This window comes from Gavia stellata, chromosome 1 (genome assembly GCF_030936135.1).
Source record: "Gavia stellata isolate bGavSte3 chromosome 1, bGavSte3.hap2, whole genome shotgun sequence".
In the NCBI taxonomy this organism is placed as follows: Eukaryota; Metazoa; Chordata; class Aves; order Gaviiformes; family Gaviidae; genus Gavia; species Gavia stellata.
Window position 1 is genome coordinate 87,410,892 of NC_082594.1, and position 15,749 is coordinate 87,426,640.

Below are 15,749 nucleotides of genomic sequence, written 5' to 3' on the forward strand. Positions count from 1 at the left end.
AGGTTTTATTCTGTTCTTGTTTGGATTTCAGTTTAAAAGACCACACATATTACATGTCTCCATAATTCCCATTACCTGAATTTCTCCCATATACTGAGATTTTTACGTAATAATATTAGTAAGGTAAATGAAAACATATCTTTCCTTCAAACATTTATAACCAATGCTATATACATATCTGTAGTGTGCTAGTCTTTGGATTGTTCTTCTTGTGTCTCAGATTTCTTCTTTACTCTGATTTTTCATTCCCTCCAGAAGCAATTTCCTAACCTGCATAAGTGCTTAACGGACCATCATTTCATCTTTACCCACCTATTTCTTCTTTCGTGCATCCTTGCTAGGTCCTGCACTTGGGTCACAACAACCCCATGCAACGCTACAGGCTTGGGGATGAGTGGCTGGAAAGCTGCCTGGAGGAAAAGGACCTGGGGGTGTTGATTAACAGCCGGCTGAATATGAGCCAGCAGTGTGCCCAGGTGGCCAAGAAGGCCAATGGCATCCTGGCCTGTATCAGAAATAGTGTGGCCAGCAGGAGTAGGGAGGTGATCGTGCCCCTGTAGTAGGCACTGGTGAGGGATCTCGACTACTGTGTTCAGTGTTGGGCCCCTCACTACAAGAAGGACACTGAGGTGCTGGAGTGTGTCCAGAGAAGGGCGACAAAGCTGGTGAAGAGGTCTGGAGCACAAGTCTTATGAGGAGCGGCTGAGGGAACTGGGGTTGCCTAGCCTGGCGAAGAGGAGGCTGAGGGGAGACCTTATCGCTCTCTACAACTACCTGAAAGGGGGTTGCAGAGAGGTGGGTGTTGGTCTCTTCTCCCAAGTGACTAGTGACAGGACAAGAGGAAATGGCCTCAAGTTGCGCCAGGGGAGGTTTAGACTGGATATTAGGAAAAATTTCTTTACTGTGAGAGTGGTGAAGCACTGGAATAGGCTGCCCAGGGAAGTGGTGGAGTCACCATCACTGGAGGTATTCAAGGAACGTGTGGACGTGGCATTGTGGGACATGGTTTAGTGGGCATGGTGGTGTTGGGTTGGTGGTTGGACTTGATGATCACAGAATCACAGAATCACTAAGGTGATTAATGATTCTGTGATTCTGTGACGTGCTCCAACAGGTCCATGTCTTTCCTGTGCTGAGGACCCCAGAGCTGGACGCATACTCCCGGTGGGGTCTCACCAGAGCAGAGAAGAGGGGCAGAATCATCTCCCTCAAACTGCTGGCCACACTTCTTTTGATGCAGCCCACATATGGTTGTCCTTCTGGGTTGTGAGCGCACATTACTGGCTCATGTCCAGCTTTTCATCCACCACTACCCCCAAGTCCTTCTCCACAGGACTGCTCTCAAGCCCTTCATCCTCCAGCCTGTATTGATATGTGGGGCTGCCCCGACCCAAGTGCAGGACCTTGCATTTGGCCTTCTTGAACCTCATGAGGTTCACATGGCCCCACTTCTTGAGCTTGTCCAGGTCCTTCTGGATGGCATCCCATCCCTCAGGCATGTCAACCGCACCACTCAGCTTGGTGTTGTCTGCAAACTTGCTGAGGGTGCACTCAATCCCACTGTCTATGTCACTGATGAGGGTATTAAACAGTACTGGTCCCAATATGAACCCCTGAGGGACACTTCTCATCACTATTCTCCATCCGGATATTGAGCCGTAGACCACTATCTTCTGGATGCAATCATCCAACCAATTCCTCATTCACCGAACAGTCCGTCCATCAAATCCATATCTCTCCAATTTAGAGAGAAGGATGTTGTGGGGGGCTGTGTTAAAGGCCTTACAGAAGTCCAGAGATGACATCCATAGCTCTTCCCTTGTCCACTGATGTAGTCACTCCATGATATAAGGCCACTAGATTGGTCAGCACCTCAGTGTCTTTCTTGTAGTGAGAGGCTGGAGGAGGGCCACAAAAATGATCAAAGGAATGGAACACCTCTCCTATGAGGAAAGGCTGAGAGAGTTGGGGTTGTTCAGCCCGGAGAAGAGAAGGCTCCGGGGAGACCTTAGTGCAGCCTTTCAGTACTTAAAGGGGGGCCTATAAGAAAGATGGGGATAAACTTTTTAGGAGGGCCTGTTGTGATAGGACAAGGGGTAACGGTATTAAACTAAAAGAGGTCAGATTCAGACTAGACATACAAAAGAAACTGTTTACGCTGAGGGTGGTGAAACCCTGGCACAGGTTGCCCAGAGAGGTGGTAGATGCCCCATCCCTGGAAACATTCAAGGTCAGGTTGGACGGGGCTCTGAGCAACCTGATCGAGTTGAAGACGTCCCTGCTCATTGCACGGGGAGTTGGACTAGATGACCTTTAAAGGTCCCTTCCAACCCAAACCATTCTATGATTCCATGAACTGCGGTTGTTCAGTCTGGAGAAAAGAAGGCTCAGGGGAGAACCTACGGCTCTCTACAAGTACCTGAAGGGAGGCTGTAGCGAGGTGGGTGTCGGTCTCTTCTCCCAAGTAATGCAAGAGGACAAGAGGAAATGGCCTCAAGTTGTGCCAGGGGAGGTTTAGGCTGGGTATTAGGAAAAATTTCTTCACCAAAAGACTTGTCAAGCATTGGAAGAGGCTGCCCAGGGAAGTGGTTGAGGTATTTATGAGGTATCCCTGGAGGTATTTAAAAGATGTGTAGATGTGGCGCTTAGGGACTTGGTTTAGTGGTGGACTTAGCAGGGTTAGGTTTATCGTTGGCCTTGATGATCTTTAAGGTCTTTTTCAACCAAAATGATTGTATGATTCTTGTCTGTACTTGAAATTCTCAGATAGACTTAGGCACTCACTCTGCAAGCATTCACGTACTCCATGAAAGCACTCTTTCATTTCAAGTTATGCTGCAACATAAACATTTGCAGAATCATGTTTTATTCCAGCCTTCCTTTTCTCTGTTTAGTACATCTCAATGCCCAACAATCTAGTAATGAATACTGCTCTGAACATATCTAAAACCCCATTTGCTGTCCTCAAGGCTCACATACTTATCCAACCAGTTCTTGTTCTGATTCTATTGTCTTCAAACTGGCGAAATTTACCACCTCTCCATGCCAAAACCCACATCTTAGCTGATTTTAGGTCTGAGCCTGCAATGAACTGTGAGCAGGTACAATTTCCCTGAAGCCCTGCAAACCCCTCTAACATCAAAGCTTTTGAAAGTGTGGTTAAGACTGGTTTTACTTTTATTTTGCAACAAGTCATGTATGGTAGTATCTGAATAATCACATATCTGCTTCAATGACAAATCAAAGTTGAAGAGATTAATTATTAGACATGTTGCTAATTAATTTTAAGATAAATATATTTACTATGTCTAGAAAAAGATGCGTATGATATTAAGCTGCTAACTGAATTTGATAATATCTTAATTAATGCATTATTAACACATTCTGTTTGGTATTTACTTGCCAAATTACATTTAATTGGTATTATTATGATTATTATTCTCTTTCTGTCTAAAGTTTTTGCATGGACTTAGATACTCCAGCATGATGACTGACATATATCCCTTTCTAACATTCTTTGATACTCGCCCTTTTGAGGTCCACCCATGACCTCCCATTAACACACACCTCAGCTGTGACTTCTAAAACTCTTGATAGTTACACTGCTTTGTAACAACGTATGGATACCGTGCACTAACCTGATTACTATACAGCATTTTACTTTAGTCACTACTTTAGCTTAATATGTGGCTGTAAGGAAAAACAAGCAGTGGTAAAAAGTGTATCTATTATCTACACTATCTCCTCAACCATTTTAAAGCAGAAAACTTTAATTCTGAATACCTTCACTTTCAAAATGCAAAGTGCAATCTCTCCCTGTATCACTTCACAGTTTGTAACAGTTTAATTCCATGAGAACAAGGATTAACTTTGCCTTTCTGCCAAGGGCAAAATAACCACCAAAGTTACACAAGTAAAAACAGTAGGGCTCAGAATATCTATCTTCTGCATTCTAGAAAATTCTCAATTTTGTTTTCTTGTGATAAACTTTCTAGCAATAAAATACAGACTGTATTTTAGTTGCATTCCTTTTTATCTGTGCTGTCAATTTCTATGCCAACTCAATAAAATTCAGTTCTGTATTTTATAGAGTATACCAAATGAAAATAGAAGAAAAATACAATAGTGTTACAAAAGCTGTTTATTGACTGGATCCTTTAAACAGCAGGCCCCATGCCCATTTTAATATGCTTTATTTCAGGGAGACTATGCCAGTAGTAAAAGTACTCATGTTCTTAACTGTTTGAATATGATTCCCATCCATTGCTTCCAAAGACCACCACTAGAATAATTTTTGTATATTTATATTAAATGCATGTTGGTCTATGGAACAACTTGAGTTTTCAATCAATAAGGTGTAGAATTAACCATATTTGCATAATTTCTCAATGATTTGCAATTCCACTTGCTAGATTGGCAACCAAAAACAAAAAGCACAAAATGACAGATCTGACTATGGCACAAAAGCCATAGTCAGATCTGATTATTCAGGGACTCCGTTTATGATTTCTTTTAGATGCTGGGAACATCTCAAAGTTGCTTATGTCAATGCACAAACTCAAATTTGACTGCATGCAAGGCCTGACACATTTCCTGTAATTCTTCAGCTTTTATGTTGGAATGAAATTCTTTCAGAAGTTCTCGTAAAGCTTTAGTTAACACGAACAGCTTCCACTGAAGGGCAGGGGTTTAAGGACAATGGAAAATCTAAACTTGGGGGGGAAAACCATCCCTGACAAAGAAATTCACCAAACAGAACACGTGAATGCAGACATGCATTACCAGTTCTCACTTCCCCCTCTGCCTGCACAATGGCCAATGATGAGAGATTGGCCAGGGCTGTCTCCCCTTACTTGCTTGCTGATCTAACCATCTCCTGGGGTTCAGCCCCTTATTCCCGCTTCCCCTCAGCAATGCCATGTTATCAATGAAAAGAAAAGGAGTTGAAAAGAGCCAAGGAGTTCAGAGCTGAGTTGTTCTTCCTGCTGGTAGCATAAGGAAAGCTTGCAGCATCAAAAAACATGTAGACGGGGCACTGCGGGACATGGTTTAGTAGGCATGGTGGTGTTGGGTAGATGGTTGGACTTGATGCTCTTCCAGGTCTTTTCCAACCTTAATGATTCTGTGATCTGTTTTGGGAAGGACAGGATGAAGCAGCATATATGGAACAAAGAAAGAGCTGAAAAATCTGAAAATGTACTGAAAAACAGCATTAAAAACACTTAAATTGTAGCAAAGGGAGAGCTTGATACATTTTTGGATTCAAAGGACTCTGGTATATTTCTTTAAAAACACAACTTTGACAAAGCTTTCTGTGTGGAAAAGACAGGCTGTGGTTGATTTTATGAACTCCTAATGGCAGTCCCAGCTCTGCCACAGAATGGTCCATGAACCCACAGACGTAACACATCAGAGCTGAAGGACAGGTGGAATAACCCTTTTCAGGAGAGAGGTATCCTTCTGAGCAATTTCTCACAAACCAAGGCCAAGGAACGTTTATCTGGAGCACACAGGAAAAGGTGGACTGGAAGCCACAAACTGCAGAGGGCTCACCCCGACTGCTGCTGTCTTGATTCCTGAAGAATCTTCAGAAATAATGAGAAAACTAAGGACATGATAGTGCACCTTTTTCACAGGAGGAAGGAAGGGAGGGGAGGGGCAGTTCAATTTGCATAGTTTGTGTAGGCAAATAAATACTCAACCTTTGCCAAATCTTGTACTTGGTGGCTTTCAGTGTTAAAGCTCTGGGTGAAAGTTTTTAAACTAGGAAAGGCCCTGAGAAATTACCTCTTAAGATTAGCAACCTCATGGCACCTCCCACTTCTAGTAATGGTGAAAAACGTGCCCAACAAGAGTGGGAGAGATGAAGAGAGGCGTAAAATCAGAGAATTAGTATGGTAGTGGGCTGGGAAGGGAACACAGCAGCCTGGAAAGCACTTGCCTGAAAGCCCCCCTTACAACGAGCCTCATGAAACGATTTTGTTGTGTCATGAAGTCAATGTTAAATTTCTGGAAGAATGTTAGCAGTCATTCCTCATCACTGAAATTCTTCCACAATCTGCTTTAATCCCACCACCGCAAGTGAGTTTTATTCTCCAGCATGCTTTCCTGACCATCTGCGGTACAGCCTCTCCAGAGGGCTCCAGCTCTTCCACCCGCAGCGCCACGGGCACTGCCGGGGCCGAACAGGGAGCGGCTGGTGAGCTCCGCTAAGGGGCGGGTCGCCTGCGACTGCCTCTGTCATTCAACAAGTAACATAAAAAGGCCACGTGTGTACATCGTTACACCTCTTCACGACGTACGGAAACATAAATAGCTGAAGTAAATGTAGCAAAAGCAGGAGGAACTACGCCCGCCCCGGCCCAGCCGCCCCGGCCACCAAGCTGCCCCTCCCCAAGCAGCCCCAGCCCACCGCGCAGGCGCAGTCTCGCGGTGGCGGCAGGGGCGGCCGGCTCACTGCGCACGCGCACCGCGCGACGTTATAACGACCCCCGTTCGCCTGCGCACTAGGCTGTGACGTCACTCCGGCACCGGCCCTCGTTCGACGCGGTGCCCGGAAGCGTCCGACCGGGCAGTATAGCTGATGGAGAAGAGTTCCGGGGCAGATTTAGTTCCGGGGTCTCCTCCGCATGAACCGCGGCCGCCGCCACCGCCTCGGCTGCAACAATGATCCCGATCCCGGTGGTGGTGTGCGTGCTGGGGGGCTGGTGCGCCATCTACCTGGCGGATACGCTGCTCAAGGTGAGGGCTGTGGACGCAGAGCTGAACGGGGAGCCCTTGGCAACGCGCACGCTGGGGCAGGAGCGCCGCTTCACCCCTCGCAGCCGGCCGGAGCCGGGAGGAGGGCGCCGGCACCCTCATCCCCTCTGGGCGGGGTCTGGAGTCGCCACCGGGGAGAGGCCTCCCCGCCTGGCCCACCCTCCGAAACACCCGGGCTGGCCACGACCCCTCTTCTGCCCCCTCACACGCAGACGGAGGTGCCGCTGCCCTGCCTCAGCCTGCAGGCCCGAGCTGGCGGCGCCTGGCCTCTCTGCAATTCAGATTTAACGGCCGGCGCGAGGCTCGGGCCGTTGGGGGCGCGTGACGGTGCGGCCGGTCTTCACCCGCCGCCGCCCCCACCCCGTTGCGGTGCCGGGCTGCGGGCTCTGCCGGCCGCGTCGCGGGGCTGCCGGGGCCGGTCAGGCTCGGAGCGGGGCAGGCGGCCGCGGGCCTTTCCTGCCCGCTCCGCTGAGCCCGGGGCGGGCGCCGGCCTGTTTCCCGCTCCGCAGCTCCGGGTTTGGTGCGGTTGACAGGGGTTGTGCCTGCCCCCCACGCCTTGCTGTCCTCCTCGGGCAGCTGAGGCCATCCTTTCCCCGAGGGCAAGCCTCCTCGTCCTAAAACCGGGGCCCTTCAGCCCTGCAAGAAGCCTTAGCAGCGGCGTGCGGAGAGGTAGTGTTTTGCTTCCGCCCGTCGCTGCGGTTGAAAACGCCTCCCAGCCGCTGCAGCGATTTCGGGTCTGTATTAAAGGACCAAAGCTGTGAAACGTTAGGGAAGCCAGCTTTTAATCTGCTGTTTAAGTAGTTCTGTGGCACTTTAATGTGCTTTCTGGACTTTAAAGTATTACCATCTTTTAAAAACAACAGCCTTCATTTATAAGTTTGCTGTGTAGAATATGTGTTTTAGAATGATGATTTTTCTAAAATTACTGTATGTAAAAACATAACTAAAGCACTTTTTTTTTCCTTTTGAATGTCCTTAGTTTTACTGAAAAAAGTAACTTGAGACAGAGCTATATACAACTACTTTCTAAAAAAATAAACTTTAATCTTCAGATACTATTGTAAGACTCATCTTTTTCCTTCTGATGGAGAGGGGAAGGTTTGAAAGGAAAATAACACCAACAAGACATCATTCATTATATCTAGGGATGCATTTGTGCATTGTACAATTTTCACTAAGTGGATTTTTTTAAAGCTTGAGAGGTATGATTTCCGAGATGATTGAAATTGCAAAGTATGTATGCAAAATGGGATGTAGTTAAATATGAGGAAAAATGAAATGAAAGGTTTGATCTGTAATTCTCTTGCTTTTTGACATTAATGTTACAGTCCAGGAGCTGCATCTGTTTCTGCCAAGTGCAGATAGGGCCTAGTGATTTCAAAGTGGAAAACGTTCATTTTGTCACTCTTGTAAAATATAAGAAGAAATATAAGAAATTTTAGGTTATGAGAAAACTTGGAAAAATAAGTGGCTCCCCCTGCTGCTAATCGTTGGAGAGCAAATGTAGCTCAGTAAATGATGAGAGCTATTAATTGCCAAATATTAGTCTGTACATAATGACAATAAAAAGTACAGTAGTTTATATGAAGATTTTTCAAATTTTATTACATCAAGTCTATATTAGGTATTTGGAAACAAACCTGGCATTGTTTTGAAACACATTAGAAGATTGGCCGGATACCAGAAAAACGTGCTCCTGACTGTAGCGAGGCACACCAAAAACCACCAGAAAGGGCTGCCAGCAGGCTGCTTTTCTTTTGACAGTAACTTTGTGTCTGATGAAAAATCTTAGAGTGTGAAGCAAGAGCTGAATTCAGGTAGCAGACCTGTTGTGCCATGGTGCCGAGACCCATTTGTATCTGAGATTCTGAAGATCTCTTTCAGCATTAGAGCTAAAATCATTCACTTTTGTAAGAATAGCCACTGCTTTTCTTGTTACAACTGCTGGTACAGCTTAGCAGCTCCAAAGGAGGAAAAAAAAACCCCACATTGTTTGGAGCCAACTTAGCCTGATTTATTTTGAAAAAGAAGGGGGAATGCCTGGAATGCTGTAGCAAGCAAGAGAGTTCCAGGAATTAAATTTTAACTTGTCAACTTTTAGTTAAAAGATCAAAAGGTTTAATTGTCAGGAAGTATGTGGGAGCTGTTGGGTTTTAGTGAACTTACTGGTAGATCTCATGTGTGTGCATCTCAATGCTAAGTTTCACTGTGAGCACCATAGCCAAAATAGAATTTGGATTAAATAACCAGATTTATATAATCGGGAAACTCAGGGTTGCTTGTTTTATTGCTGGTACTGTAAATCTCTCACCACATTCATAACCCAAGGCTACTAGCAGCTGTAGCAAAAGGCAGTCCCTGCTTAGACCTCAAAGCAGTTACAATTTAATTACACTGAAAGGACATACAGAGCGTGAGTGAAAAATAATACAGGAGTACTTTTCCATGCGTGATCCTGTTGATATTTTTGGCAAGAGAAGGATGTGTGTTGTAACTTGCAGTTGATGTTTATTCTGTAAACTTGTTCAATGTGCCATGTCTCTTCCTTGGTTTGTTCCCTTACTGCTTTTGTGCAGATTTCAAACATTCTGTTGGGCAGCCTGACTCTCAGAAAGTCTGCAAATATAGAAGACATAACTGTGTCTATAAATGCATTTTGCACAAATACATTCACATAATACTGCTAGACTTACCTTACAAGATACATTTGTGTCAGCAAACTAAAAATATGCTGAATCAAGCTGGGACTTGGAATTTTAAGTCCCTCTTGTTGCTTTGCATTGAACCACTGGCATGAAAGTTTCCATTGAAGCTTGGATCCTGCAAAAGGGAATCACTCAGGCAGACCCCTGAATCTAAACCCCAGCATCCTAAATCATCCCATTTCATTCTGCCTGAAGGATCAGGAATGAGCAAAGGGTAGGTGGTTGTCCCTCCTTCTGCTATCAGAAATAAAGGATGCATTAGACGCGTTCAGTCAAGGTTAGCCTTCAGCTTTTAAGGTCAGGAAGTTGAAATGGTTCGGAGCTCTGGAACAGATTTTGTCAGCAAAGAAGAATGTTAAGGACTCCTGCTTGCTGGCTGGTATTTATGGAGCTCCTGGAGTATTTAGCAGATGTTCATTATTTTGAAGGCTTGCATAAATAAAAAAAGGTATTGCTTTTATAGTAAAATTAATATAACAAAGATCACAACTCAACTAAGAAGCAGAGCCAAGGCCTGTGTGAAGGAAGCTTGAAATGAAACGTAGGCTATCAACATACCTCATACCAGGGTGTGAGGGTGCATGTGGTAATGTGGTGATCCTCCTGTGCTCAGGACAGAAGGAGCAATGGTTGCATAGAGCTTTTTAATATATTTTGCAAAGGGTTGCAGTCATTTAGTGATCATGAACATGATCATACACAACTTGTGAGGAAAATGCAAAAAGACAATTATTTTTGGTACCTTTTTTTTCCCTTTTGGCGAATGTATGGTCAGTAATCTTGTATTTCTCATGGAAAACTTCATATTTATTTATGCCTTGCTAGTACAGTGGGGCTGTGATGTGGTTGGAATGAATTTGAAGGGATGAATTTATGGCATTTCTAGGGGAAAAGTGGATTTTGCATGTGATAAAAGAAATGTATTTTTAAAGGACCAAATCAATATATCCAATTAGCTTTATTATAATAATACGTGGTCGGTTGGGGCTTTTTTGGACTCTGTGTGAATGAACAGGATGCATTTACTTAATTCGCAAAAGACAGTTTCTCATGTCAGAGGTACTTAATGTCATATGCATTTTTGTTCTCAATTATCTGTTATATTATGTGAGGAGGTCTTTTTCTTTGTTTCTTTGGCTTATGTATTATTAATTGTACAAGTGTAATCACCTTTGTGAGCTCTGCTGTTAAAGTTAGCAAATGCTGGGTTAGCAAATGCTGAGCTGGTTGTGGACACTAAATTTAGTGGTGTCATAGGGAGTGACTAGTGTTGATTAGGGAATACATTAAGATGAAAATTTCTGTTGGTGCCCTCAGCTGACTGAACAAAAATGTGTCTGAAATCAGTAGGGTGAAGAAGAAGGAAAAGACACCGGAATATATAGGTAGAAAGGATAAATGGTGTAATAGGTGATAAATGAACAGTGACCTGAGTAAATGGGTCTCATGTCCTAGGAAAATTGTTACTTGAAATAAATTTTTACTGTTCCAATTTTAATTAATTCAACAAAATGAGAAAAGCTATGAATATAGACATGCAAGATGAGATCCTCACTCCCCACCACCACCGTGGCAGGACAGGAGGAATGCAAGGAACTTGGCAAGTTCTAAATTTGTTTAAAGAACCACGTATGACAGCCAGAAATTTGTGAAGTTCCTCTTGGGGGGGAAGAAGGGAGCCTGTTGTGAACTCCGCATTCACAATGTCTTCAGTAGGCACTGCTGCTCATAGGGAAACTTGCAAACAATGTTCCAGGTCAGACAGCTCCGAAGACTTGTCTGGATTATGTCAGAGACACTCCTGCCTTGGGAACTGCTCAAAGTCAGGCTTAAAGCTCTGGTGTGCTTTTCCTGAGCTACAAGATCCTTTTTAACCTCCATGGAAAGTGTTCCTTCAGTTGGGTTTCTGGTACTACCTTCCATGAAGCAGGCCGAGTAAAGCCTATTGAGAAGATGAGGACCATGTAATATAAAATACCAATTGCAAAACTGTGTCTATTGGTTTATAATATCAGATAATAACTGCAGATAAATATTAATCATACAGTTTATAGGTCACAGTTCTCATAAAGAGAAATCTTTGGAACTACTAGAAAGGCATTCTAGCAGTATCTTGAAATGCTGGGAAATTATCATGGTGAAGTCGCTGTTGCAATACATGTTGATAATTTTAAATTCCTTCTTGCTTTTTGTTAGTGTAATTGAATATTTCAGAGTCTCTTTAGTCATAGTCTCTGTGTTTGAAAAGTAGACCTCATTTTTACCCTTACTAAAGGGTATCCACAGTACTGATCCATATGTCACCAGTGTTAGAAACAGTCTTTTCAGCTGAAGCCAAAAGCAGCATTTTTCTTTAGTGTACTTTTAAAAATGTTTGCTGGAATATAATTGCACATTGAAAAAATACCTTAAACAGTTTAGTCTTTAGCCTTCTAACTGCACAGTTAAAAACTACTGTAAGTGATTTAACACTAGGAAAGATGATATAAGATCTTGCCAAATAATACTGGATACCTGATCTGTCTCGCAATCCTAGAACAGTGGCATAACTTTTTCATATTACATGTCACACGTACCTGTATGTCAAAATCTAAATAATGTGCAGGACATTTACCTGAAGTTACATGTCCATTTTTATATAAACAGATCACATTTACTGCTTGGTCACATAACGCAAAATCTTCCTAGAAGTTTTTGGTTAAACTAATTTTCTATTGTTTTGCAGTCATCCAACTCTCTGAAGGCATCTTATGAAGACTGGCTGCTGACGTATGGTTTGAGCATCTCTCCTTTTCACATGCGATGGCAAACAGCGCTCTTCAACCGCCAGTTCTACAATTGGGGAAGATGGAAACCCAGATTTCTGTATTTATGGTATAAATTCAGGATTTTTTTTCTTCTCTTAAATACAGAGTCAACAACTTAACCACATCTGTGCCTTTCAGCCTTAAAAGTGTAATGGAGAAACATGGTTATTTCACTAGGCTAATGATAAAATCAAACTAGCGTGGTTGCCATAATTGTACTTTGCCAGTATAAGTCTTTCTCCTCTGCTAAAAAATACATAACCGTAATATAGGTTGCATATTTAGATGCTATGAAACGAGAAATCTGTAAACTATGGTTTGAAATATACAGAGTTCTTAAGAATACAGCTATTACATGTAATACTGCATACAGAAGCAGGTCTGAAAGCAGCTTCTCATATCCTAGGTCGGTCCATCACTGTACACTGAGCTCTCCCCTGATCACTAGAGTTTAAAAAGTATTCAAAGACAGTTGTGTCCCTGTTGTCAATCATTGCCCAGACATTCAGCAACTGTACCTGCTCAGAAGCACATTGCTCACCTTCTGTCTTTTATCTGCTGGCACCTTTCCCTGCTAAGATTGCACAGACTGCTGGGAATGGGTAAATAAGAAGCGTGGTTAGTATGGGTGCTCAGTTGCCTTCCTAGCATTACTTTATATCTGCTCTGAAAATATAAAATGAGTAAGGTTTGAATTTATTTTCATTTCCTGTATTGCTACCCTCAGTGATATCGTAACGAAAGAGAGGTCTGCTTCATATTGGTTTCTCTCATATGTAATGATTTTACTATTTCAGTTTGAAATAGTTCTATATCAATCACGATTTCTTAATGTGTATAATTTATTACAGTATAATGTTTCCACCAGTCTCTTTAATTAACATTACAAGTACATGTTGCTTAAAATAAATCTACTAATTCCCAGTGAGCTTCATTAAGGATGGTAAGAGAAAAATTTATGCTACTGTGAGAGGAAGAAGGACTGGTAGTGAACTGAAGTGTTTTAGCTAGAAAATAAACTTTATCACATCCTTCAATTATTGGACAGTGTAAAATAATAATAATAATGCTGAAAAAAAATTCACCACTAGGTGGACTGACGTAAATTGAAATTATTTTCAACACTGATTTTAATGAAAAATAAATTGGTGAGAAGAACAATGTGTTTACATAATTGATTTTAATCTGGTCTTGCAGTTGTACCTTTTAGTTCTTCTTTAAAAGAGGTTGAGTCTCATTTCTTGTTCTTTAGCACTTTTTATTGTTTGTGAGGAACATGCAAAATTTATTGAAAAAGCTTATAAACCCCATGCAACGCTACAGGCTTGGGGAAGAGTGGCTGGAAAGCTCCCCCGCAGAAAAGGACCTGGGGGTGTTGATTGATAGCCGGCTGAATATGAGCCAGCAGTGTGCCCAGGTGGCCAAGAAGGCCAACGGCATCCTGGCCTGTATCAGAAACAGTGTGGCCAGCAGGAGCAGGGAGGTGATCGTGCCCCTGTACTCAGCACTGGTGAGGCCACACCTCCAATATTGTGTTCGGTTTTGGGCCCCTCACTACAAGAAGGACATTGAGGTGCTGGAGCGTGTCCAGAGAAGGGCGACGAAGCTGGTGAGGGGTCTGGAGCACAAGTCTTATGAGGAGCGGCTGAGGGAACTGGGGTTGTTCAGTCTGGAGAAGAGGAGGCTGAGGGGAGACCTCATCGCTCTCTACAATTACCTGAAAGGGGGTTGTAGAGAGGTGGGTGTTGGCCTCTTCTCCCAAGTGATGAGTGACAGGACAAGAGGAAATGGCCTCAAGTTGTGCCAGGGGAGGTTTAGGCTGGGTATTAGGAAAAATTTCTTCACTGAAAGGGTTGTCAGACATTGGAACAGGCTGCCCAGGGAGGTGGTTGAGTCACCATCCCTGGAGGTATTTAAAAGATGTGTGGATGAGGCACTTAGGGACATGGTTTAGAGGTGGATTTAACAGGATTAGGTTTATGATTGGCCTTGATGATCTTAAAGGTCTTTTCCAACCTAAATGCTTCTATGATTCTATGATTATATAAATAAACATGTATGCTACCCTGTCATTTGATCCAGGTCTCTAAATATGTGATGGTGTGGTGCAACATGGTTAATTATATATTGTTAGTTATGTTTTTATATTCATAGCTAACAGCAAGTTACATGTATTGGGTAACTGAATAAAATTTAGAATGTGTAAGAACAACATAAAAATATTTGAAAATTAATTAGGTTGTGTTTTAGATGTAAAACATTTATTAAACAATGAAAATATTGTATGTTCTTAGTCAATGTTATTAATGTATGTTATTATTGTTATTAGTTTCCTTTAGCTAATGTTTTTGTATTGGATTGTTGATACACCAATGGTAGTAGCATCAGGTAAGTTTTGCCCTATGAGTTTGATGTGCTAAATTGCGCTAAAGCAGTTACATATGCGGAGAATATACCCTGTCTTCTTGCAGCTATGCACTGCTAAACTATTTGCTTCTTTTTGTAGGTTCAGCATAGGAATGGTATTTGGTATAGTTGCCATGTTTGGCTCTGTTATTCTTCTTGGAAAGACACTGATGCAAACACTGACACAGATGCTCACCGAGGCACCGAAAGCCCAGAATGATCGTATGCTGCAAGTTGTGGTACGTGTTCTCTCCTCAGGTCTTTATTTGAGAGTTGTGAACTGATCTTAACCAGCTTCTTAATGGAGTATGTGATGCTTAAATCTTCCCATGCAAGAATAACCTAACTCCTGGTACTCACCTACATAAAAATTTGCTGGTTTGTTATCATCCTTAAAATGAGGACTGGAGGTAGTAAAAGAGGGGAAGACAAAGAAGGCAAACATGCGGAAGAGTTTATATTAAAAATTCTTAGGAGTGAGGATTGGCTAGTAATTTTAAAAAGCCCTAAATTATCATAGTACTAAGAATACAAAACAGAGCTAAGAATTTGCTTCCTCTGAGCTGTGCAATGTAGAAGCACTGGTGGCCTTAAAGTTTGCAGAGCACATCCATAATCCACAAGAAGAAGGGAGTTCTATTTCATTTATGACAATACAAACCATCAGTGGAAAAGGAAAGAAGTGTAATGAGCTTTGTGTGATAGTGGAAGCAAAGATTCATTAGTGAGGAGAGGGCATATTTTTTAATTGTTCAAGGACTTATGCCCTAATTTACAGTGTGAAATTGAAAGTGCTGTTTCTGGCAGTATCTAGTCAAAGGCCTAATAACAATGTATTTAATTGTTTTATGGATTTCTGATGCTGGACAATACATTGTATGGTTTTAGAAAGGAATGTATTTCACAGAATGGGAGAGATTGCAAATACTGTCTTTTTTATCTCTATGCAAGGCAGTAATGGAAAAACTGACATTGCCCTTGCAACAGGTTTAACCTGGAAGGATTTGTAACTACCCTTACTTCCCCAAGAGAGCTATCTGGCCAGAATGTACTACGGTCATTTTCTAGAAAT

General features: G+C 42.6%; 1 protein-coding gene across 1 annotated transcript in view; it reads left to right on the plus strand.

The window, feature by feature from the left end:
• The first annotated feature begins 6,666 nt into the window (after nucleotides 1-6,666).
• MBTPS2 (membrane bound transcription factor peptidase, site 2) overlaps nucleotides 6,667-15,749 on the plus strand; it is a 32,307-nt gene continuing 23,224 nt past the window's right edge. The window contains exons 1-3 of the mRNA XM_059824484.1: nucleotides 6,667-6,741; nucleotides 12,190-12,338; nucleotides 14,778-14,916. Of these exons, the coding sequence (XP_059680467.1) occupies nucleotides 6,667-6,741; nucleotides 12,190-12,338; nucleotides 14,778-14,916 (363 nt within the window). The remainder of the gene's footprint in view (nucleotides 6,742-12,189; nucleotides 12,339-14,777; nucleotides 14,917-15,749) is intronic.